Raw genomic sequence first — 24,860 nt, 5'->3', positions numbered from 1 at the left:
AGCCTCGAAATGATAATTCAAGGTATTTTTGTAAAATTAATTGGACATGAGAGTTCCTTAATTCAATAGCTTATTGCTGTATTTGGACGCCAGACTGGTACTAATGAGTTGAATTCTCTGCCCAACTAATGTTAACATCAGTGCTTTAAATGGGCCGGTACTGAGTACCAACACTTTTTTATTTTGCGAGGGAGAGTACCTGCTGTTCTCAAGAAAAACATACTTTTCATTGGAGAGTGCCGGCACTTCTCAGCAACAAGCAGGTTCTCTGATACAGACTACCTGTGCTTCTATTCTTCCATTCCAAGCACTGGGTAACATGTAAAATTAAAACGTAATGAGGTAATACTATCACAAAATGTACACCATTGCGTCACATGAGCTGCCTTTTCTTGCCGCATAATTTGCTCTTCTCCTGCCGCTTAATTCCAGTGGCACTACTTACTGCTTAAAAAGTGCAGCAGTATATTAGATCTTAGACCTACAGTTCTTCCTAACTGCAAGATCTATGCTACTTCACGCCGAGGAATCTGTTTAGCCACGATATCAGCAGCCACAGGGGCTTAGTAGTGAACAGTGCAGCAGGTGCAGTGGCATTGGGCCCATGTTTTTGAGTGGCATTCTGCACCTCAGCTGTGGGTGTTTTTTTTAAACAGGTGCTGGGGGGGGGGGGGGGCACCTTCCTCGATTGGCCTAGGGCCATTGGCACCCTTCCTATGCCACTACATAGCCACGTCAAGTTTATATTAAGTCATACTCATGTGCTGTGTACAAGTGGAGAACAGTTTTTACGCCCTTCACTTTCACATTTCATCAGCGACCACTGAACAGAAGTATGGCTTCATTCCTTGTGATTCCACAGCCATCCCAGAAGCTGTTAAATGATCTAAGCAAAATCATGGCTATGCTAACAATAGTGCTGGGCCAACAACCCCCGATTGTGTCTTTTCAGGAAGGTATAGTCGGTTACACAGCTGTTCTGGATAAACCTTATTCTGGATTTGATAAAAGAAACATTTAAAGCTGATAATGTGTCTTGAAGAGCTTCCCTACCTTGTGCAATACCTAATATTTTCTTTTTCTCTGCAGTACCTCCGGAGTTCATAGTGCGCCCTTCAAGTTTGTATGCCCGTGAGTCTATGGATATCATCTTTGAGTGTGAAGTGTCTGGGAAACCAACACCTACTGTCAAATGGGTTAAAAATGGAGACATGGTGATCCCCAGTGATTACTTTAAAATTGTGGTGAGTACCTTCCATGATCGTGTTGTAAATGAAGTTGTTGCACAATGCACTTGGACAAGCACCCAACGCGTGTAATTGTTTCGTGTTAACTGTTACTGCAGATGACATCATTCTGTGCTTGAGAGTATGCCTTTATCCTTTACTGTGGCTCCTTTGCCTCAGGCAGGGCTTTTGGTACTGCCCTGTCCGTTTTTGTAGTGTCTATCAAAAACGTTCGACCTGTGTCGAATCTTTCACCCCGTGGCCGGATAACCTGCCTATAAAAAGCTTACCTCCATGCTGCCTGTTTTGTTTCACCATTCTTTTTGGCATGGAGGTCTCTCAAAGCTTTCTTCCTGGGTCTCTTTTTTTATGCTTTACCGTAGGCTAGACTATTGTTTTGTGTTGTGTGGCACTGGCTCCGGAGTATTAACTTTGACAAAACTTTAAATTGGACCATCCTCTTTATTGCCTGCACCTTGCCTCCGGGGTGTTTACTTTTGGTAGGGTCCTGCAGGCTCCATAGTCTGGAACATCGCACATCTGTTTTGCATTAATCCTTGAACTTTTTCTGTGCTCTTTTAATGGAAGGTAATGCCCATACTGCTTTCATTTGATTTGATTTGACTCGTACTAGGTTAATTTCTAGTGCCTTTAGCCCGGGATGACCTTTTCTTGTATGGAACCTTGCCTCTGGTTTTTGCTGGACAAAATCTCAGTGTTTTTGTATGTTTAAAACGGTATGTCTTAACTGACATTTTCATCCAACAATAACGTCACTTTAACCGTTGATTTTACTGTGTGTGTGTGTGTGTGTGTATAGAAATAGGAACCCTCAGTAGTTACCAAGATTTAGGTGGAGAGCAGCATGTTTTATATGCAACATTCTACATATCATTGACACCCTAAAACAGCTCACCTCAAATGTTTTTTTCTAGCAGTTTTTTTAAAGTATAGGATTAGCATAGTGTCACCTATTCCGAGCTGAAAAATGGCAAAAGCTTTTTACCATATCAGTTACAGTATTACACCCATGTAAATATTACATGCATGTACTTAAGGGGTGTGTGTGTGTGTATATATATATATATGTTCGATGGCATGTGTAGCTGCAGATACACATGCTGTGCACATCCTGCCATCTGGTGTTGGGCTCGGAGTGTTACAAGTTGTTTTTCTTCGAAGAAGTCTTTTCGAGTCACGAGACCGAGGGACTCCTCCCATTTCGGCTCCATTGCGCATGGGCGTCGATACCATCTTAGATTGTTTTTTTTCCGCCATCGGGTTCGGACGTGTTCCTTTTCGCTCCGTGTTTCGGGTCGGAAAGTTAGTTAGACTCTCAGAAAAATCGTCGGTATTGTTTGCGTTCGGTATCGGGTTAGTTACAACAGATCGACACCGACTTTGGAAGAGCTCCGGTGGTCCTTCGGGGTTTTCTTCGATCCCCCGTCGGGGCCTGGTCGGCCCGGCCACGTGTCTCTTCAATGCTGATGGAACGGACCCCATTCCGTTTCTGCCCAAAATGCCATAACAAGTATCCATATACAGATCAGCATCTGGTCTGTAACTTGTGTTTGTCGCCGGAACACAAGGAAGATACTTGTGAAGCCTGTCGAGCGTTTCGGTCCAGAAAGACACTAAGAGACCGAAGAGCAAGGAGACTGCAAATGGCGTCTGCGCCGACAGGACAAGAGCGTTTCGAGGAGGAGGAAGAAACATTCTCCATCCATGAATCGGACTCGGATGAGATCGATCCCAAAGAAACTCCGAAAACCGTGAGTAAGAGGTCGAAACACAAAACTCACGAAAAAACCACTAAAGCCCAGGGGACGCTACCGCCAACAGGCCATGGCTTAACCCGAAAAATAGGTGACCGATCATTGGCACCGAAAAAGGGCACGCTGGTGGCGAAGTCATCCGACTCCGGTCGAGATACCGCCACACAGCAATCTCGGGCCCGAGATAGTGGCTCCGAGCAAATTCGGCACAGAGATAGCGTCACCGAAATGGGTCGGCACCGAGAGACCACGACGCCGAAAGTAAAGAAGGTTTCGTCAGAACCAAAAAAAGCAGCCGAAAAGGTTTCGATACCAAAACATCCGGCCTCGGAACCGAAAACAAGTTCCTACACTGAGGAACAAGGACTGTCCACACAAATGAAAACACATAGATTTGGACAGGAATTGGAAACAATAGAGCCAGACTATACACAGAGAAGGCTCCATATCCAAAAAGAAACAGGGAAGATCAGTACTCTCCCTCCGATTAAAATGAAATGCAAACTTGCCTTCCAAGAAAAAGACAAGCAGCCACAGGCAAAGGTGGCTAAACAAGTAACCCCGCCACCATCTCCACAATGCTCTCCGCAACCATCACCGGTAGCCACTCCACCAATGATGCAATCCCCAACTCATACAGGAATGAGTCAAGATGACCATGACGCATGGGACCTTTATGACGCACCAGTGTCAGATAATAGTCCTGAATGTTATCCAGCTAGACCGTCGCCACCAGAGGATAGTACAGCCTACGCACAGGTGGTGTCGAGAGCAGCGGCATTTCATAATGTCAGCCTGCATGCTGAGCCCATTGAAGACGACTTTCTTTTTAACACACTGTCGTCGACACACAGCCAGTATCAAAGTCTTCCTATGCTACCCGGAATGCTAAAACACTTCAAACAAGTGTTTGAAGAGCCTGTAAAAGGAAGGGCCATTACTCCAAGAGTGGAGAAAAAATATAAACCGCCACCAACAGACCCTGTGTACATCACACAACAGCTAACACCGGACTCAGTTGTAGTAGGGGCAGCGCGCAAAAGAGCGAACTCACATAGTTCAGGAGATGCACCACCTCCAGATAAAGAAAGTCGAAAATTCGACGCGGCAGGCAAGAGGGTGGCGGCACAGGCAGCAAACCAGTGGCGTATTGCCAATTCACAGGCTTTGTTGGCCAGATACGATAGGGCCCATTGGGACGAAATGCAACACTTTATAGAACATTTGCCCAATGAGTTCCAAAAGAGAGCGCAGCAAGTAGTAGAAGAAGGACAAAGTATCTCCAACAATCAGATACGGTCAGCAATGGATGCTGCAGACACAGCTGCTAGAACTGTCAACACAGCAGTAACAATAAGGAGACATGCATGGCTGCGTACTTCAGGATTTAAACCAGAAATACAGCAAGCTGTGCTGAATATGCCATTCAACGGACAGCAGTTGTTTGGGCCGGAGGTGGACACTATATTGAAAAACTTAAGAAAGACACTGACACGGCCAAAGCCATGGGCGCACTCTACTCTCCACAGAGCAGAGGCACATTTCGAAAAACACAGTTTAGAGGGGGGTTTCGAGGACACAGCACAGAACCCTCAACCTCACAAACAAGACCCACTTACCAGAGCCAGTATCAGCGGGGACGTTTTCGGGGACAATATAGAGGGGGACAATTCCAAAAGAATAGAGGGAAGTTCCAAAGTCCCAAAACTCCTCAAAACAAGCAGTGACTTCCAAGTCACAAATCCCCAACACATAACATCTGTAGGGGGGAGACTAACCAAGTATTACAAACATTGGGAGGAAATAACAACAGACACTTGGGTCCTAGCAATTATCCAGGATGGTTATTGCATAGAATTTCTCAAATTCCCTCCAAACGTCCCACCAAAAACACACTATGTCAAAACAACATATAGATCTTCTAGGACTAGAAGTTCAGGCATTGCTACAAAAAGAAGCAATAGAATTAGTACCAAACCAACACAAAGGGACAGGAGTTTACTCTCTGTACTTTCTCATACCCAAAAAAGACAAGAGTCTGAGACCTATACTAGATCTCAGAACATTAAATACCTACATCAAATCAGATCACTTTCACATGGTGACATTACAGGACGTAATCCCACTGCTCAAACAACAATACTACATGACAACACTAGACCTAAAGGATGCATATTTCCATATACCGATACATCCTTCACACAGAAAGTACCTAAGGTTTTTATTCCAAGGGGTATGTAAGGAAATTCCTCCTTGGCATGGTTGCCCCCTGACTTTTTGCCTTTGCTGATGCTATGTTTACAATTGAAAGTGTGCTGAGGCCTGCTAACCAGGCCCCAGCACCAGTGTTCTTTCCCTAACCTGTACTTTTGTATCCACAATTGGCAGACCCTGGCATCCAGATAAGTCCCTTGTAACTGGTACTTCTAGTACCAAGGGCCCTGATGCCAAGGAAGGTCTCTAAGGGCTGCAGCATGTCTTATGCCACCCTGGAGACCTCTCACTCAGCACAGTCACACTGCTTGCCAGCTTGTGTGTACTAGTGAGGACAAAACGAGTAAGTCGACATGGCACTCCCCTCAGGGTGCCATGCCAGCCTCTCACTGCCTATGCAGTATAGGTAAGACACCCCTCTAGCAGGCCTTACAGCCCTATGGCAGGGTGCACTATACCATAGGTGAGGGTACCAGTGCATGAGCATGGTACCCCTACAGTGTCTAAACAAAACCTTAGACATTGTAAGTGCAGGGTAGCCATAAGAGTATATGGTCTGGGAGTTTGTCAAACACGAACTCCACAGCACCATAATGGCTACACTGAAAACTGGGAAGTTTGGTATCAAACTTCTCAGCACAATAAATGCACACTGATGCCAGTGTACATTTTATTGCAAACTACACCCCAGAGGGCACCTTAGAGGTGCCCCCTGAAACTTAACCGACTATCTGTGTAGGCTGACTAGTTCCAGCAGCCTGCCACACTAGAGACATGTTGCTGGCCCCATGGGGAGAGTGCCTTTGTCACTCTGAGGCCAGTAACAAAGCCTGCACTGGGTGGAGTTGCTAACACCTCCCCCAGGCAGGAGCTGTAACACCTGGCGGTGAGCCTCAAAGGCTCACCCCTTTGTCACAGCACCGCAGGACACTCCAGCTAGTGGAGTTGCCCGCCCCCTCCGGCCCCGGCCCCCACTTTTGGCGGCAAGACCGGAGAAAATAATGAGAATAACAAGGAGGAGTCACTGGCCAGTCAGGACAGCCCCTAAGGTGTCCTGAGCTGAGGTGACTCTAACTTTCAGAAATCCTCCATCTTGCAGATGGAGGATTCCCCCAATAGGGTTAGGATTGTGACCCCCTCCCCTTGGGAGGAGGCACAAAGAGGGTGTACCCACCCTCAGGGCTAGTAGCCATTGGCTACTAACCCCCCAGACCTAAACACGCCCTTAAATTTAGTATTTAAGGGCTACCCTGAACCCTAGAAAATTAGATTCCTGCGACAACAAGAAGAAGGACTGCCCAGCTGAAAACCCCTGCAGAGGAAGACCAGAAGACAACAACTGCCTTGGCTCCAGAAACTCACCGGCCTGTCTCCTGCCTTCCAAAGAACTCTGCTCCAGCGACGCCTTCCAAAGGGACCAGCGACCTCTGAATCCTCTGAGGACTGCCCTGCTTCGACGACGACCAGAAACTCCCGAGGACAGCGGACCTGCTCCAAAAAGACTGCAACTTTGTTTCAAGAAGCAGCTTTAAAGAACCCTTCAACTCCCCGCAAGAAGCGTGAGACTTGCAACACTGCACCCGGCGACCCCGACTCGGCTGGTGGAGAACCAACACCTCAGGGAGGACCCCCGGACTACTCTCCGACTGTGAGTACCAAAACCTGTCCCCCCTGAGCCCCCACAGCGCCGCCTGCAGAGGGAATCCCGAGGCTTCCCCTGACCGCGACTCTCTAAAACCTAAGTCCCGACGCCTGGAAAAGACCCTGCACCCGCAGCCCCCAGGACCTGAAGGACCGGACTTTCACTGGAGAAGTGACCCCCAGGAGTCCCTCTCCCTTGCCCAAGTGGAGGTTTCCCCGAGGAAGCCCCCCCTTGCCTGCCTGCAGCGCTGAAGAGATCCGTTGATCTCTCATAGACTAACATTGCAAACCCGACGCTTGTTTCTACACTGCACCCGGCCGCCCCCGCGCTGCTGAGGGTGAAATTTCTGTGTGGGCTTGTGTCCCCCCCGGTGCCCTACAAAACCCCCCTGGTCTGCCCTCCGAAGACGCGGGTACTTACCTGCAAGCAGACCGGAACCGGGGCACCCCCTTCTCTCCATTCTAGCCTATGCGTTTTGGGCACCACTTTGAACTCTGCACCTGACCGGCCCTGAGCTGCTGGTGTGGTGACTTTGGGGTTGCTCTGAACCCCCAACGGTGGGCTACCTTGGACCAAGAACTGAACCCTGTAAGTGTCCTACTTACCTGGTAAAACTAACAAAAACTTACCTCCCCCAGGAACTGTGAAAATTGCACTGTGTCCACTTTTAAAGTAGCTATTTGTGAATAACTTGAAAAGTATACATGCAATTGAAATGATTCAAAGTTCCTAATGTACTTACCTGCAATACCTTTCAAACAAGATATTACATTTTAAATTTGAACCTGTGGTTCTTAAAATAAACTAAGAAAATATATTTTTCTATAACAAAACCTATTGGCTGGATTTGTCTCTGAGTGTGTGTACCTCATTTATTGTCTATGTGTATGTACAACAAATGCTTAACACTACTCCTTGGATAAGCCTACTGCTCGACCACACTACCACAAAATAGAGCATTAGTATTATCTATTTTTACCACTATTTTACCTCTAAGGGGAACCCTTGGACTCTGTGCATGCTATTCCTTACTTTGAAATAGCACATACAGAGCCAACTTCCTACATTGGTGGATCAGCGGTGGGGTACAAGACTTTGCATTTGCTGGACTACTCAGCCAATACCTGATCACACGACAAATTCCAAAATTGTCATTAGAAATAGATTTTTTGCAATTTGAAAAGTTTTCTAAATTCTTAAAAGTCCTGCTAGGGCCTTGTGTTAGATCCTGTTTAGCATTTCTTTTAGAGTTTAAAAGTTTGTAAAAGTTTGAATTAGAACCTAGAACTAGTTGTAGATTCTTAAAAAGTACTCCAACTTTTAGAAGCAAAATGTCTAGCACAGATGTGACTGTGGTGGAACTCGACACCACACCTTACCTCCATCTACAGATGAGAGAGCTAAGGTCACTCTGTAAACTAAAGAAAATAACAATAGGCCCCAAACCTACCAAAATACAGCTCCAGGAGCTTTTGGCAGAGTTTGAAAAGGCCAACCCCTCTGAGGGTGGCAACTCAGAGGATGAAGATAGTGACTTGGAGGGAAATTCCCCCCCTCCAGTCCTACTTAGGGAGAGCAGGGCTACTCAAGCCCTGACTCCACAAATAATAGTCAGAGATGCTGGTTCCCTCACAGGAGGGACCAACAACTCTGAAATCACTGAGGATAACCCCAGTGAAGAGGACATCCAGTTAGCCAGGATGGCCAAAAGATTGGCTTTGGAAAGACAGATCCTAGCCATAGAGAGGGAAAGACAAGAGATGGGCCTAGGACCCATCAATGGTGGCAGCAACATAAATAGGGTCAGAGATTCTCCTGACATGTTGAAAATCCCTAAAGGGATTGTAACTAAATATGAAGATGGTGATGACATCACCAAATGGTTCACAGCTTTTGAGAGGGCTTGTGTAACCAGAAAAGTGAACAGATCTCACTGGGGTGCTCTCCTTTGGGAAATGTTCACAGGAAAGTGTAGGGATAGACTCCTCACACTCTCTGGAAAAGATGCAGAATCTTATGACCTCATGAAGGGTACCCTGATTGAGGGCTTTGGATTCTCCACTGAGGAGTATAGGATTAGATTCAGGGGGGCTCAAAAATCCTCGAGCCAGACCTGGGTTGACTTTGTAGACTACTCAGTGAAAACACTAGATGGTTGGATTCAAGGCAGTGGTGTAAGTAATTATGATGGGCTGTACAATTTATTTGTGAAAGAACACCTGTTAAGTAATTGTTTCAATGATAAACTGCATCAGCATCTGGTAGACCTAGGACCAATTTCTCCCCAAGAATTGGGAAAGAAGGCGGACCATTGGGTCAAGACTAGGGTGTCCAAAACTTCCACAGGGGGTGACCAAAAGAAAGGGGTCACAAAACCTCCCCAGGGGAAGGGTGGTGAGACAGCCAAAAATAAAAATAGTCAAGAGTCTTCTACAGGCCCCCAAAAACCTGCACAGGAGGGTGGGCCCAGAGCCTCTTCACAAAACAATCCTGGGTACAAGGGTAAAAACTTTGATCCCAAAAAGGCCTGGTGTCGAAACTGTAGTCAGTCTGGACACCAAACTGGAGACAAGGCCTGTCCCAAGAAAAGTTCCACTCCAAACTCCAATCCAGGTAACACTGGAATGGCTAGTCTCCAAGTGGGATCAACAGTGTGCCCAGAGCAAATCAGGGTCCACACTGAAGCTACTCTAGTCTCTGAGGGTGGGGTGGATTTAGCCACACTAGCTGCCTGGCCTCCTAACATGCAAAAATACAGGCAGCAGCTCTTTATTAATGGGACAAGTGTAGAGGGCCTGAGGGATACAGGTGCCAGTGTCACCATGGTGACAGAGAAACTGGTTTCCCCTGGCCAATACCTGACTGGAAAAACTTATACAGTCACCAATGCTGACAATCAAACTAAAGCACATCCCATGGCAATGGTAACTTTAGAATGGGGAGGGGTCAATGGCCTGAAACAGGTGGTGGTCTCCTCAAACATCCCAGTACTGTCTGCTTGGAAATGACCTGGAGTCCTCAGCATGGGCTGAGGTAGAACTAAAAACCCATGCAGCCATGCTGGGTATCCCTGAACTGGTGTGTGTAAAAACAAGAGCACAGTGCAAGGCACGGGGTGAAAAAGTAGAGCTGGAGTCTGGAAAAATGGCCCAGCCTACCAAGAGAAAAGGAAAGTCAGTTGGGAAACCAACTGCAACACATTCAGAAAAAGAGAACCTCTCTTCTCAGGAAGAAGTTCTGCCCTCTGAGGGAACTGAGCCTTTGGAGCTTGAACCTTATCAGGTTGAGCTCTTAGGCCCAGGGGGACCCTCAAGGGAGGAGCTGTGTAAGGGACAAGAAACCTGTCCCTCTCTTGAAGGCCTTAGGCAGCAAGCTGCTGAAGAGTCCAAGGGCAAGAAAAATGGAACACATAGGGTCTATTGGGAAGATGGACTCCTGTACACTGAGGCCAGAGACCCCAAACCTGGTGCCACTAGGAGAGTGGTAGTGCCTCAGTCGTTCAGAGAGTTTATTCTGACCTTAGCCCATGATATTCCCCTTGCTGGGCATTTGGGACAAACCAAGACGTGGGAGAGGTTAGTCAACCACTTCTACTGGCCCAATATGTCCCAGAAGGTTAAGGAGTTTTGCCTCTCCTGCCCCACCTGTCAATCCAGTGGTAAGACAGGTGGGCACCCAAAGGCCCCCCTCATTCAACTTCCAGTGGTGGGGGTCCCCTTTGAAAGAGTGGGTGTGGACATATTTGGTCCACTGGAACCTCCCACAGCCTCAGGAAATATGTACATCCTAGTAGTAGTGGATCATGCTACTAGGTATCCTGAAGCTATTCCCCTTAGGTCGACTACTGCCCCTGCAGTAGCCAAGGCCCTCATTGGTATCTTTACCAGAGTGGGTTTCCCTAAGGAGGTGGTGTCTGACAGAGGTACCAACTTCATGTCAGCATACCTGAAACACATGTGGAATGAGTGTGGAGTGACTTACAAATTCACTACACCATACCATCCACAAACTAATGGCTTAGTTGAGAGATTCAACAAGACATTAAAAGGCATGATCATGGGGCTCCCAGAAAAACTCAAAAGGAGATGGGATGTCCTCTTGCCATGTCTGCTTTTCGCTTACAGAGAGGTGCCACAGAAGGGAGTAGGATTCTCACCCTTTGAACTTCTGTTTGGCCACCCTGTAAGGGGACCACTTGCTCTTGTTAAAGAAGGCTGGGAGAGACCTCTTCATGAGCCTAAACAAGACATAGTGGACTATGTACTTGGCCTTCGCTCTAGAATGGCAGAGTACATGGAAAAGGCAACCAAAAACCTTGAGGCCAGCCAACAGCTCCAGAAGTTTTGGTATGACCAAAAGGCTGCACTGGTTGAGTTCCAACCAGGGCAGAAAGTCTGGGTTCTGGAGCCTGTGGCTCCCAGGGCACTCCAGGACAAATGGAGTGGCCCTTACCCAGTGCTAGAAAGGAAGAGTCAGGTCACCTACCTGGTGGACCTGGGCACAAGCAGGAGCCCCAAGAGGGTGATCCATGTGAACCGCCTTAAGCTCTTCCATGACTGGGCTGATGTGAATCTGTTGATGGTAACAGATGAGGATCAGGAGGCAGAGAGTGAACCTCTCCCTGATCTTCTGTCATCAGACCCAAAAGATGGCTCAGTAGATGGAGTGATCTACTCAGACACCCTCTCTGGCCAACAGCAAGCTGATTGTAGGAGAGTCCTACAACAGTTTCCTGAACTCTTCTCCTTAACCCCTGGTCAGACACACCTGTGTACCCATGATGTGGACACAGGAGACAGCATGCCTGTCAAAAACAAAATCTTTAGACAGTCTGACCATGTTAAGGAAAGCATCAAGGTGGAAGTCCACAAGATGCTAGAATTGGGAGTAATTGAGCGCTCTGACAGCCCCTGGGCTAGCCCAGTGGTCTTAGTCCCCAAACCTCACACCAAAGATGGAAAGAAAGAGATGAGGTTTTGTGTGGATTACAGAGGGCTCAATTCTGTCACCAAGACAGACGCTCATCCAATTCCTAGAGCTGATGAGCTCATAGATAAATTAGGTGCTGCCAAATTCTTAAGTACCTTTGACTTGACAGCAGGGTACTGGCAAATAAAAATGGCACCTGGAGCAAAAGAGAAAACAGCATTCTCCACACCTGATGGGCATTATCAGTTTACTGTTATGCCCTTTGGTTTAAAGAATGCCCCTGCCACCTTCCAAAGGTTGGTGAATCAAGTCCTTGCTGGCTTGGAGTCCTTTAGCACAGCTTATCTTGATGATATTGCTGTCTTTAGCTCCACCTGGCAGGATCACCTGGTCCACCTGAAGAAGGTTTTGAAGGCCCTGCAATATGCAGGCCTCTCTATCAAGGCATCCAAATGCCAGATAGGGCAGGGAACTGTGGTTTACTTGGGCCACCTTGTAGGTGGAGGCCAAGTTCAGCCACTCCAACCCAAGATCCAGACTATTCTGGACTGGGTAGCTCCAAAAACCCAGACTCAAGTCAGGGCATTCCTTGGCTTGACTGGGTATTACAGGAGGTTTGTGAAGGGATATGGATCCATTGTGACAGCCCTCACTGAACTCACCTCCAAGAAAATGCCCAAGAAAGTGAACTGGACTGTGGAATGCCAACAGGCCTTTGACACCCTGAAACAAGCAATGTGCTCAGCACCAGTTCTAAAAGCTCCAGATTATTCTAAGCAGTTCATTGTGCAGACAGATGCCTCTGAACATGGGATAGGGGCAGTTTTGTCCCAAACAAATGATGATGGCCTTGACCAGCCTGTTGCTTTCATTAGCAGGAGGTTACTCCCCAGGGAGCAGCGTTGGAGTGCCATTGAGAGGGAGGCCTTTGCTGTGGTTTGGTCCCTGAAGAAGCTGAGACCATACCTCTTTGGGACTCACTTCCTAGTTCAAACTGACCACAGACCTCTCAAATGGCTGATGCAAATGAAAGGTGAAAATCCTAAACTGTTGAGGTGGTCCATCTCCCTACAGGGAATGGACTTTATAGTGGAACACAGACCTGGGACTGCCCATGCCAATGCAGATGGCCTTTCCAGGTTCTTCCACTTAGAAAATGAAGACTCTCTTGGGAAAGGTTAGTCTCATCCTCTTTCGTTTGGGGGGGGGTTGTGTAAGGAAATGCCTCCTTGGCATGGTTGCCCCCTGACTTTTTGCCTTTGCTGATGCTATGTTTACAATTGAAAGTGTGCTGAGGCCTGCTAACCAGGCCCCAGCACCAGTGTTCTTTCCCTAACCTGTACTTTTGTATCCACAATTGGCAGACCCTGGCATCCAGATAAGTCCCTTGTAACTGGTACTTCTAGTACCAAGGGCCCTGATGCCAAGGAAGGTCTCTAAGGGCTGCAGCATGTCTTATGCCACCCTGGAGACCTCTCACTCAGCACAGACACACTGCTTGCCAGCTTGTGTGTACTAGTGAGGACAAAACGAGTAAGTCGACATGGCACTCCCCTCAGGGTGCCATGCCAGCCTCTCACTGCCTATGCAGTATAGGTAAGACACCCCTCTAGCAGGCCTTACAGCCCTAAGGCAGGGTGCACTATACCATAGGTGAGGGTACCAGTGCATGAGCATGGTACCCCTACAGTGTCTAAACAAAACCTTAGACATTGTAAGTGCAGGGTAGCCATAAGAGTATATGGTCTGGGAGTTTGTCAAACACGAACTCCACAGCACCATAATGGCTACACTGAAAACTGGGAAGTTTGGTATCAAACTTCTCAGCACAATAAATGCACACTGATGCCAGTGTACATTTTATTGCAAACTACACCCCAGAGGGCACCTTAGAGGTGCCCCCTGAAACTTAACCGACTATCTGTGTAGGCTGACTAGTTCCAGCAGCCTGCCACACTAGAGACATGTTGCTGGCCCCATGGGGAGAGTGCCTTTGTCACTCTGAGGCCAGTAACAAAGCCTGCACTGGGTGGAGATGCTAACACCTCCCCCAGCCAGGAGCTGTAACACCTGGCGGTGAGCCTCAAAGGCTCACCCCTTTGTCACAGCACCGCAGGACACTCCAGCTAGTGGAGTTGCCCGCCCCCTCCGGCCCCGGCCCCCACTTTTGGCGGCAAGACCGGAGAAAATAATGAGAATAACAAGGAGTCACTGTCCAGTCAGGACAGCCCCTAAGGTGTCCTGAGCTGAGGTGACTCTAACTTTCAGAAATCCTCCATCTTGCAGATGGAGGATTCCCCCAATAGGGTTAGGATTGTGACCCCCTCCCCTTGGGAGGAGGCACAAAGAGGGTGTACCCACCCTCAGGGCTAGTAGCCATTGGCTACTAACCCCCCAGACCTAAACACGCCCTTAAATTTAGTATTTAAGGGCTACCCTGAACCCTAGAAAATTAGATTCCTGCGACAACAAGAAGAAGGACTGCCCAGCTGAAAACCCCTGCAGAGGAAGACCAGAAGACAACAACTGCCTTGGCTCCAGAAACTCACCGGCCTGTCTCCTGCCTTCCAAAGAACTCTGCTCCAGCGACGCCTTCCAAAGGGACCAGCGTCCTCTGAGGACTGCCCTGCTTCGACGACGACCTGAAACTCCCGAGGACAGCGGACCTGCTCCAAAAAGACTGCAACTTTGTTTCAAGAAGCAGCTTTAAAGAACCCTGCAACTCCCCGCAAGAAGCGTGAGACTTGCAACACTGCACCCGGCGACCCCGACTCGGCTGGTGGAGAACCAACACCTCAGGGAGGACCCCCGGACTACTCTCCGACTGTGAGTACCAAAACCTGTCCCCCCTGAGCCCCCACAGCGCCGCCTGCAGAGGGAATCCCGAGGCTTCCCCTGACCGCGACTCTCTGAAACCTAAGTCCCGACGCCTGGAAAAGACCCTGCACCCGCAGCCCCCAGGACCTGAAGGACCGGACTTTCACTGGAGAAGTGACCCCCAGGAGTCCCTCTCCCTTGCCCAAGTGGAGGTTTCCCCGAGGAAGCCCCCCTTGCCTGCCTGCAGCGCTGAAGAGATCCGTTGATCTCTCATAGACTAACATTGCAAACCCAACGCTTGTTTCTACACTGCACCCGGCCGCCCCCGCGCTGCTGAGAGTGAAATTTCTGTGTGGGCTTGTGTCCCCCCCGGTGCCCTACAAAACCCCCCTGGTCTGCCCTCCGAAGACGCGGGTACTTACCTGCAAGCAGACCGGAACCGGGGCACCCCCTTCTCTCCATTCTAGCCTATGCGTTTTGGGCACCACTTTGAACTCTGCACCTGACCGGCCCTGAGCTGCTGGTGTGGTGACTTTGGGGTTGCTCTGAACCCCCAACGGTGGGCTACCTTGGACCAAGAACTGAACCCTGTAAGTGTCCTACTTACCTGGTAAAACTAACAAAAACTTACCTCCCCCAGGAACTGTGAAAATTGCACTAAGTGTCCACTTTTAAAGTAGCTATTTGTGAATAACTTGAAAAGTATACATGCAATTGAAATGATTCAAAGTTCCTAATGTACTTACCTGCAATACCTTTCAAACAAGATATTACATGTTAAATTTGAACCTGTGGTTCTTAAAATAAACTAAGAAAAGATATTTTTCTATAACAAAACCTATTGGCTGGATTTGTCTCTGAGTGTGTGTACCTCATTTATTGTCTATGTGTATGTACAACAAATGCTTAACACTACTCCTTGGATAAGCCTACTGCTCGACCACACTACCACAAAATAGAGCATTAGTATTATCTATTTTTACCACTATTTTACCTCTAAGGGGAACCCTTGGACTCTGTGCATGCTATTCCTTACTTTGAAATAGCACATACAGAGCCAACTTCCTACAGGGTACATTACCAGTTCAAAGTGTTGCCATTCGGAATAACAACTGCGCCAAGAGTTTTTACAAAATGCCTGGCAGTAGTAGCTGCACATATCAGAAGGCAGCAAATACATGTGTTCCCGTACCTAGACGATTGGTTAATAAAAACCAACACGCTAAAATGGTGTTCACAACACACGAAGTACGTCATAGAAATCCTCCACAATCTAGGTTTCTCAATCAACTACACAAAGTCACACCTTCTGCCGTGTCAAACACAGCAATACTTAGGGGCGACAATCAACACAGCAAAAGGGATTGCCACTCCAAGCCCACAAAGGGTTCAAGCATTTCACAATGTAATAAAAACCATGTATCCAAAACAAAAGATACAAGTCAAAATGGTGATGAAACTACTAGGCATGATGTCCTCATGCATAGCCATTGTCCCGAACGCAAGGTTGCACATGCGGCCCTTACAACAGTGCCTAGCATCACAATGGTCACAAGCACAGGGTCAGCTTCTAGATCTGGTGTTGATAGACCGCCAAACATACACCTCGCTTCAATGGTGGAACAGTATAAATTTAAACGAAGGGCGGCCTTTCCAAGACCCAGTGCCACAATATGTAATAACAACAGATGCCTCCATGATAGGGTGGGGAGCACACCTCAATCAACACAGCATCCAAGGACAATGGGACACTCAGCAAAAACAGTTTCACATAAATCACTTAGAACTATTGGCAGTATTTCTAGCGTTAAAAGCATTTCAACCCATAATAAGCCACAAACACATTCTTGTCAAAACAGACGACATGACAACAATGTATTACCTAAACAAACAAGGGGGGACACACTCAACACAGTTGTGTCTCCTGGCACAAAAAATATGGCATTGGGCGATTCACAACCACATTCGCCTAATAGCACAATTTATTCCAGGAATTCAGAACCAGTTAGCAGACAATCTCTCTCGGGATCACCAACAGATGCACGAATGGGAGATTCACCCCCAAATACTAAACAAATACTTCCAAAATTGGTGAACACCACAAATAGATCTATTTGCAACAAAGGAAAACGCAAAATGCCAAGACTTTGCATCCAGGTACCCACAAGATCAGTCTCAGGGCAATGCGTTATGGATGAGCTGGTCAGGGGTATTTGCTTACGCTTTTCCCCCTCTCCCACTCCTTCCATATCTGGTAAACAAATTGAGTCAAAACAAACTCAAACTCATACTGATAGCGCCAACATGGGCAAGACAACCTTGGTACACAACACTACTAGACCTCTCTGTAGTGCCTCATGTCAAACTATCAAACAGACCAGATCTGTTAACACAACACAAACAACAGATCAGGCATCCAAATCCAGCATCACTGAATCTAGCAATTTGGCTCCTGAAGTCCTAGAATTTGGACACTTAGAACTTACACAGGAATGTATGGCGGTCATAAAACAAGCTAGAAAACCTACCACTAGACATTGCTATGAAAATAAGTGGAAAAGATTTGTTTATTATTGCCATAATAATCAAATTCAACCCTTACATGTATCTGCCAAAGACATCGTAAGATACTTACTACATTTGCAAAAGTCAAAGCTAGCTTTCTCTTCCATAAAGATACATCTTACCGCAATTTCAGCTTACCTGCAAATTACGCACTCAACCTCACTATTTAGGATACCAGTCATAAAAGCGTTTATGGAAGGACTAAAGAGAATAATACCACCAAGAACACCACCAGTTCCTTCATGGAACCTCAACATTGTCTTAACACGACTCATGGGTCCACCTTTTGAGCCCATGCACTCTTGTGAAATGCAATACTTAACATGGAAAGTTGCATTTTTAATTGCCATCACATCTCTAAGAAGAGTGAGTGAAATTCAAGCATTTACCATACAAGAACCATTTATTCAAATACACAAGCATAAAGTAGTTCTACGGACAAATCCAACATTTTTACCAAAAGTTATATCACTGTTCCACTTGAATCAAACAGTAGAATTACCAGTGTTCTTCCCACAGCCAGACTCTGTAGCTGAAAGAACACTACATACATTAGACATCAAAAGAGCGTTAATGTACTACATTGACAGGACAAAACTAATTCGGAAAACAAAACAATTATTTATTGCTTTCCAAAAACCTCATACAGGTAATCCAATTTCTAAACAAGGCATTGCTAGATGGATAGTTAAGTGTATTCAAACCTGCTATCTTAACCTCTTAGCTGCTGGGCCTTTTCCCCCCCAGTGCTGAGCCCTTTTTTGGCTATTTGGGGTAGTTCGCGCTTAGGGCTTCATAACTTTTTGTCCACATAAGCTAACCACGCCAAATTTGCGTCCTTTTTTTCCAACATCCTAGGGATTCTAATGGTACCCAGAGTTTGTGGTTTCCCCTGGAGGAGACCAAGAAAATAGCCAAAATACAGTGAAAATTTCGTTTTTTCCCAAAAAATGGGAAAAAAGGGCAGCCGAAGAAGGCTTCTGGTTTTTTCCCTGAAAATGCCATCAACAAAGGGTTTCTGGTGCTGAAATCACTATCTTCCCACCTTTCAGGAACGGGCAGACTTGAATCGGAAAACCACATTTTCCAACACAAATTTGGCATTTTACTGGGACATACCCCATTTTTACTATTTTTGGTGCTTTCAACCTCCTTCCAGTTAGTGACAGGAATGGGTCTGAAACCAATGCTGGATCCCGGAAAGCTAAACATTTCTGAAAACTAGACACAATTCTGAATTCAGCAAGGGGTCATTTGTGTAGATCCTACAAGGTTTTCCTACAGAAAATAACAGCTGAAATAAAAAAATATTGAAATTGAGCTGAAAACAGCCATTTTTCTTTATGTTTTACTCTGTAACTTTTTCCTGCGATGTCAGATTTCTGAAAGCAATATACAGTTTTGTCTGCTGGACTCTTCTGGTTGCGGGGATATAAAGGGCTTATAGGTTCATCAAGAACCCTAGGTACCCAGAGCCAATAAATGAGGTGCACCCTGCAGTTGGTTTTCATTCTATACTGGGTATACAGCAATTCATTTGCTGAAATATCAAGAGTGAAAAAGAGGTATCAAGAAAACCTTTGCATTTCCAAAATGGGATCAAGATAAGGTTTTGAGGAGCAGTGGTTATTTGCACATCTCTGAATTCCGAGGTGCCCATACTAGCATGTGAATTGCAGGGCATTTCTCAAATAGATGTCTTTTTTACACACTCTCTTATATTTGGAAGGAAAAAATGTAGAGAAAGATAAGGGGCAATAACACTTGTTTTGCTATTCTATGTTCCCCCAAGTCTCCCGATAAAAATGATACCTCACTTGTGTGGGTAGGCCTAGCGCCCGCGACAGGAAATGCCCCAAAACACAACGTGGACACATCACAGAAAACAGAGCTGTTTTTTGCAAAGTGCCTACATGTAGATTTTGGCCTCTAGCTCAGCCGGCACCTAGGGAAACCTACCAAACCTGTACATTTTTGAAAACTAGAGACCTAGGGGAATCCAAGATGGGGTGACTCGCGGGGCTCTGACCAGGTTCTGTTACCCAGAATCCTTTGCAAACATCAAAAAGTGGCTAAAAAAAACAAGTTTTCCTCACATTTCGGTGACAGAAAGTTCTGGAATCTGAGAGGAGCCTCAAATTTCCTTCCACCCAGCGTCCCCCCAAGTCTCCCGATAAAAATGATACCTCACTTGTGTGGGTAGGCCTAGCGCCCGCGACAGGAAATGCCCCAAAACACAACGTGGACACATCACAGAAAACAGAGGTGTTTTTTGCAAAGTGCCTACCTGTAGATTTTGGCCTCTAGCTCAGCCGGCACCTAGGGAAACCTACCAAACCTGTACATTTTTGAAAACTAGAGACCTAGGGGAATCCAAGATGGGGTGACTCGCGGGGCTCTGACCAGGTTCTGTTACCCAGAATCCTTTGCAAACCTCAAAAAGTGGCTAAAAAAACAAGTTTTCCTCACATTTCGATGACAGAAAGTTCTGGAATCTGAGAGGAGCCTCAAATTTCCTTCCACCCAGCGTCCCCCCAAGTCTCCCGATAAAAATGATACCTCACTTGTGTGGGTAGGCCTAGCGCCCGCGACAGGAATGGATCACACAAGGGTCAATGGTAGTCCTTGCTTGAGGTCTACTGTTAACCCTGGAGTGATTCATTCCTGAAGCAGGCACTAGGCGCAGGCACACAAGCGGGGTTGTGTTTTTATCAGGACAAGTGGGGAAACACTGGGTGGTAGGAATTTTGAGGATCCCTGCAGATCCCTGGACTTCTGCTCATTGGAATGCAAGGAAAATGTGTTTTTTAAGCACATAATGTAATTTCAAGGGGATTCTGGGTGAAGGAAAACTGGTGAGAGCCATGCAAGTCCTGCACCCTTGGTCTCCCCTGGTACTAGTTTGTTAAAGTTAACCCACCACTCACACTGGTTGGTTTTAGCACCTCCAGAAATTATGGTTTTAAAGCATGATTACTTATCAAAGTATCTGAATGTTGAAACCAAGCCTTCTGAAGGTGGGCCATAAAGCCGCGTCCAGGCACCAACCTCTTTATGGTCCATTCACACGCCATTCACGCACAACAAACAACCCTTTCATATCGCCAGCCACGGGCCCAATCCAATCAATCACTCCACTCACATTAACTTACCGCTGCCAGACAAGGGCCCATCACATTCACACGCCACAGAACGGAATAAGTTTGACTACATTTTACCACCTGTCAAGTAACTGCCTCCTTCTTCCTTAACATTACCAAATGCATGCGTAACAAACCTTTACTAATGACTCCTGTGACAGCCACCTGAGGCTCAGGAAGACATGTTTTTCATGCGCCTTTAGCGCAATCTCTGTGCTAAATCCAACTCCTTCCAGTTTGTGGATGCAAGTTGGGGGTGTCCGAGTATGGCGTACAAAGCGATTCCTCGAACTGAGTGAGCATATCTACCTTTGAAACTAAGGGAGACATGCTGGGGATTTCTCATGATGTTCCCTAAAGAGAAGGTCATAGGCTATGGGAAAGGGTAGTGTTTGGTACATAGGGGAGTCCATGAGAACGTAGCATATGTCCCAGCCAACATTATGTGCAGTGATGTGACTATAATGCACTTATACAGCAAACTGAACATCTACTAAGTTCTGATGGAGGATGAACATGAAAAGCAGGTCAAACACTGACCTATACAAGTCATTCTCCTTTAGTGCTGGGATGGCACCAATGGGTTTGAATCCATAGGTGTAGATGATGTACATCTGTACTACCTTTACTATCTGCCTTCTACCTGTGCAATAACCCTGTGAAGGCACTCCTACCATAAGCTTTCCTTACCCATCCATGTCTCTGTTCTCATCAGAGTCCTGGCTAATCCTGTATAATAGCCAAGTGAACCTATACTAGTTTGTGGAAGCAAGTTGGGGGCTTCCAAGTATGCCCTACTGTAAAGAAATGGCTCCCTGTTGCAGTTACCCCCCACTTTTTGCCTGATACTGATGCTGACTTGACTGAGAAGAGTGCTGGGACCCTGCTAACCAGGCCCCAGCACCAGTGTTCCTTCACCTAAAATGTACCATTGTATCCACAATTGGCACACCCTGGCATTCAGATAAGTCCCTTGTAACTGGTACTTCTAGTACCAAGGGCCCTGATGCCAAGGAAGGTCTCTAAGGGCTGCAGCATGTCTTATGCCACCCTAGAGACCCCTCACTCAGCACAGACACACTGCTGCCTGTGTGTGCTAGTGAGAACAAAATGAGTAAGTCGACATGGCACTCCCCTCAGGGTGCCATGCCAGCCTCTCACTGCCTATGCAGTATAGGTAAGACAACCCTCTAGCAGGCCTTACAGCCCTAAGGCAGGGTGCACTATACCATAGGTGAGGGTACCAGTGCATGAGCATGGTACCCCTACAGTGTCTAAACAAAACCTTAGACATTGTAAGTGCAGGGTAGCCATAAGAGTATATGGTCTGGGAGTCTGTCAAACACGAACTCCACAGCACCATAATGGCTACACTGAAAACTGGGAAGTTTGGTATCAAACTTCTCAGCACAATAAATGCACACTGATGCCAGTGTACATTTTATTGTAAAATACACCCCAGAGGGCACCTTAGAGGTGCCCCCTGAAACTTAACCGACTACCTGTGTAGGCTGACTAGTTTTAGCAGCCTGCCACAAACCGAGACAGGTTGCTGGCCCCATGGGGAGAGTGCCTTTGTCACTCTGAGGCCAGTAACAAAGCCTGCACTGGGTGGAGATGCTAACACCTCCCCCAGGCAGGAATTGTCACACCTGGCGGTGAGCCTCAAAGGCTCACCTCCTTTGTGCCAACCCAGCAGGACACTCCAGCTAGTGGAGTTGCCCGCCCCCTCCGGCCAGGCCCCACTTTTGGCGGCAAGGCCGGAGAAAATAATGAGAAAAACAAGGAGGAGTCACTGGCCAGTCAGGACAGCCCCTAAGGTGTCCTGAGCTGAAGTGACTCTAACTTTTAGAAATCCTCCATCTTGCAGATGGAGGATTCCCCCAATAGGGTTAGGATTGTGACCCCCTCCCCTTGGGAGGAGGCACAAAGAGGGTGTACCCACCCTCTGGGCTAGTAGCCATTGGCTACTAACCCCCCAGACCTAAACACGCCCTTAAATTTAGTATTTAAGGGCTACCCTGAACCCTAGAAAATTAGATTCCTGCAACTACAAGAAGAAGGACTGCCTAGCTGAAAACCCCTGCAGCGGAAGACCAGAAGACGACAACTGCCTTGGCTCCAGAAACTCACCGGCCTGTCTCCTGCCTTCCAAAGATCCTGCTCCAGCGACGCCTTCCAAAGGGACCAGCGACCTCGACATCCTCTGAGGACTGCCCCTGCTTCAAAAAGACAAGAAACTCCCGAGGACAGCGGACCTGCTCCAAGAAAAGCTGCAACTTTGTTTCCAGCCACTTTAAAGATCCCTGCAAGCACCCCGCAAGAAGCGTGAGACTTGCAACACTGCACCCGGCGACCCCGACTCGGCTGGTGGAGATCCAACACCTCAGGAGGGACCCCAGGACTACTCTGATACTGTGAGTACCAAAACCTGTCCCCCCTGAGCCCCCACAGCGCCGCCTGCAGAGGGAATCCCGAGGCTTCCCCTGACCGCGACTCTTTGAATCCAAAATCCCGACACCTGGGAGAGACCCTGCACCCGCAGCCCCCAGGACCTGAAGGACCGGACTTTCACTGGAGAAGTGACCCCCAGGAGTCCCTCTCCCTTGCCCAAGTGGAGGTTTCCCCGAGGAACCCCCCCCTTGCCTGCCTGCAGCGCTGAAGAGATCCTGAGATCTCTCATAGACTAACATTGCGAACCCGACGCTTGTTTCTACACTGCACCCGGCCGCCCCCGCGCCGCTGAGGGTGAAATTTCTGTGTGGGCTTGTGTCCCCCCCGGTGCCCTACAAAACCCCCCTGGTCTGCCCTCCGAAGACGCGGGTACTTACCTGCAAGCAGACCGGAACCGGGGCACCCCCTTCTCTCCATTCTAGCCTATGTGTTTTGGGCACCACTTTGAACTCTGCACCTGACCGGCCCTGAGCTGCTGGTGTGGTGACTTTGGGGTTGCTCTGAACCCCCAACGGTGGGCTACCTTGGACCAAGAACTAAGCCCTCTAAGTGTCTTACTTACCTGGTTAACCTAACAAATACTTACCTCCCCTAGGAACTGTGAAAATTGCACTAAGTGTCCACTTTTAAAACAGCTATTTGTGAATAACTTGAAAAGTATACATGCAATTTTGATGATTTGAAGTTCCTAAAGTACTTACCTGCAATACCTTTCGAATGAGATATTACATGTAGAATTTGAACCTGTGGTTCTTAAAATAAACTAAGAAAAGATATTTTTCTATACAAAAACCTATTGGCTGGATTTGTCTCTGAGTGTGTGTACCTCATTTATTGTCTATGTGTATGTACAACAAATGCTTAACACTACTCCTTGGATAAGCCTATTGCTCGACCACACTACCACAAAATAGAGCATTAGTATTATCTCTTTTTGCCACTATCTTACCTCTAAGGGGAACCCTTGGACTCTGTGCATGCTATTCCTTACTTTGAAATAGCACATACAGAGCCAACTTCCTACACCTACAAAGTGATTTCTCGAACTGAGAGAGCATATCTACCGTTGAAAGTAAGGAAGACATGCAGGTGAAGAAAGGGTACTCCGTGGCAATGTGGCATATGTTCTGTCTACTAGTATATGCAGTAGGGGGAAGAAAATGCATGTTAATTGAACAGAACACCGACCACGCCAAAAGGAAGTCCATGATGAAGTAAAATTCTGTGGCTCCTTGCCTAACGAAGCAGTGGCCCATGGACGTTCGGTATCCATACACTGCCACTGAAAGGATTACCCAACAGCAGCTCAACCTCAGTCGATTTCCCAGAACTTTGCTTTAGTATGATACAACGTAAAGCAAGTAGGGATACAGAGGCCTGGTTGTGATGGACACTGGGGACAGTAATACCGACTCTCTTGCCGCTTTCCATGCTTTGAGCACACTTTACAGCGACGACATGGGCGATCCTTTTTGGGTGTTTTAGGTATGCGATCAGCAAAGTGTCGCTCCTGCAGCCTTGCCACATCCTCCAGAACATATGAGGTGGAGGCTGCTGCTTCTTCAGTAACAGCAGTGAGGCTTTCAATTACAGACAACTGGGAGTCAAGGAAAGTCATGAGTCTTCCTGTTGTTGTCTGACGGTAAACAACATACGCATTATATGTTGCCATCTGAATCAGGTGGGTAAACAGTTTCTTGTACCAAGTGCGAGTTTTACGACACGCATTGTATGGTTGAAGAACCTGGTCGTTCTTGTCCACTCCACCCATGTACTTATTGTAATCGAGTATACAGATGGGCTTGTGGACTTCGGCCATCTGACCCCAAACCGTGATGGGAGAAGTGCTCTCATCATGAATTGTAGTGAGCACGTATACATCACGTCTATCTAGGAACTTGACTGCGAGCAGTTCGTTAGAACGCAATGCAGTACTCTGTGATTTCTGGAGCTTCTTGCAAACAAGCTCCCGCGGGAATCCTTTGCGGTTATAACGAACTGTACCGCAGGCCACAGTGCCAGCTTTGTAGAGCTCACTGAACAGCTCTACTCCTGTATAGAAATTGTCCACATAAAGGTTATAAGCTTTGTGAAGAAG

At 47.2% G+C, this 24,860-nt stretch overlaps 1 protein-coding gene across 12 annotated transcripts in view; it reads left to right on the top strand.

Annotated features, from left to right (window-relative positions):
• NEO1 (neogenin 1) overlaps nt 1-24,860 on the top strand; it is a 514,543-nt gene that overhangs the window by 283,347 nt on the left and 206,336 nt on the right. For all 12 annotated transcript variants that reach the window (XM_069222245.1, XM_069222241.1, XM_069222240.1 and 9 more), the window contains exon 6: nt 1,090-1,244. In XM_069222245.1, the coding sequence (XP_069078346.1) occupies nt 1,090-1,244 (155 nt within the window). The remainder of the gene's footprint in view (nt 1-1,089; nt 1,245-24,860) is intronic.

This window comes from Pleurodeles waltl, chromosome 3_1, assembly GCF_031143425.1.
Source record: "Pleurodeles waltl isolate 20211129_DDA chromosome 3_1, aPleWal1.hap1.20221129, whole genome shotgun sequence".
Taxonomy (NCBI): domain Eukaryota; kingdom Metazoa; phylum Chordata; class Amphibia; order Caudata; family Salamandridae; genus Pleurodeles; species Pleurodeles waltl.
This window is presented reverse-complemented; position numbering and strand designations above follow the sequence as displayed.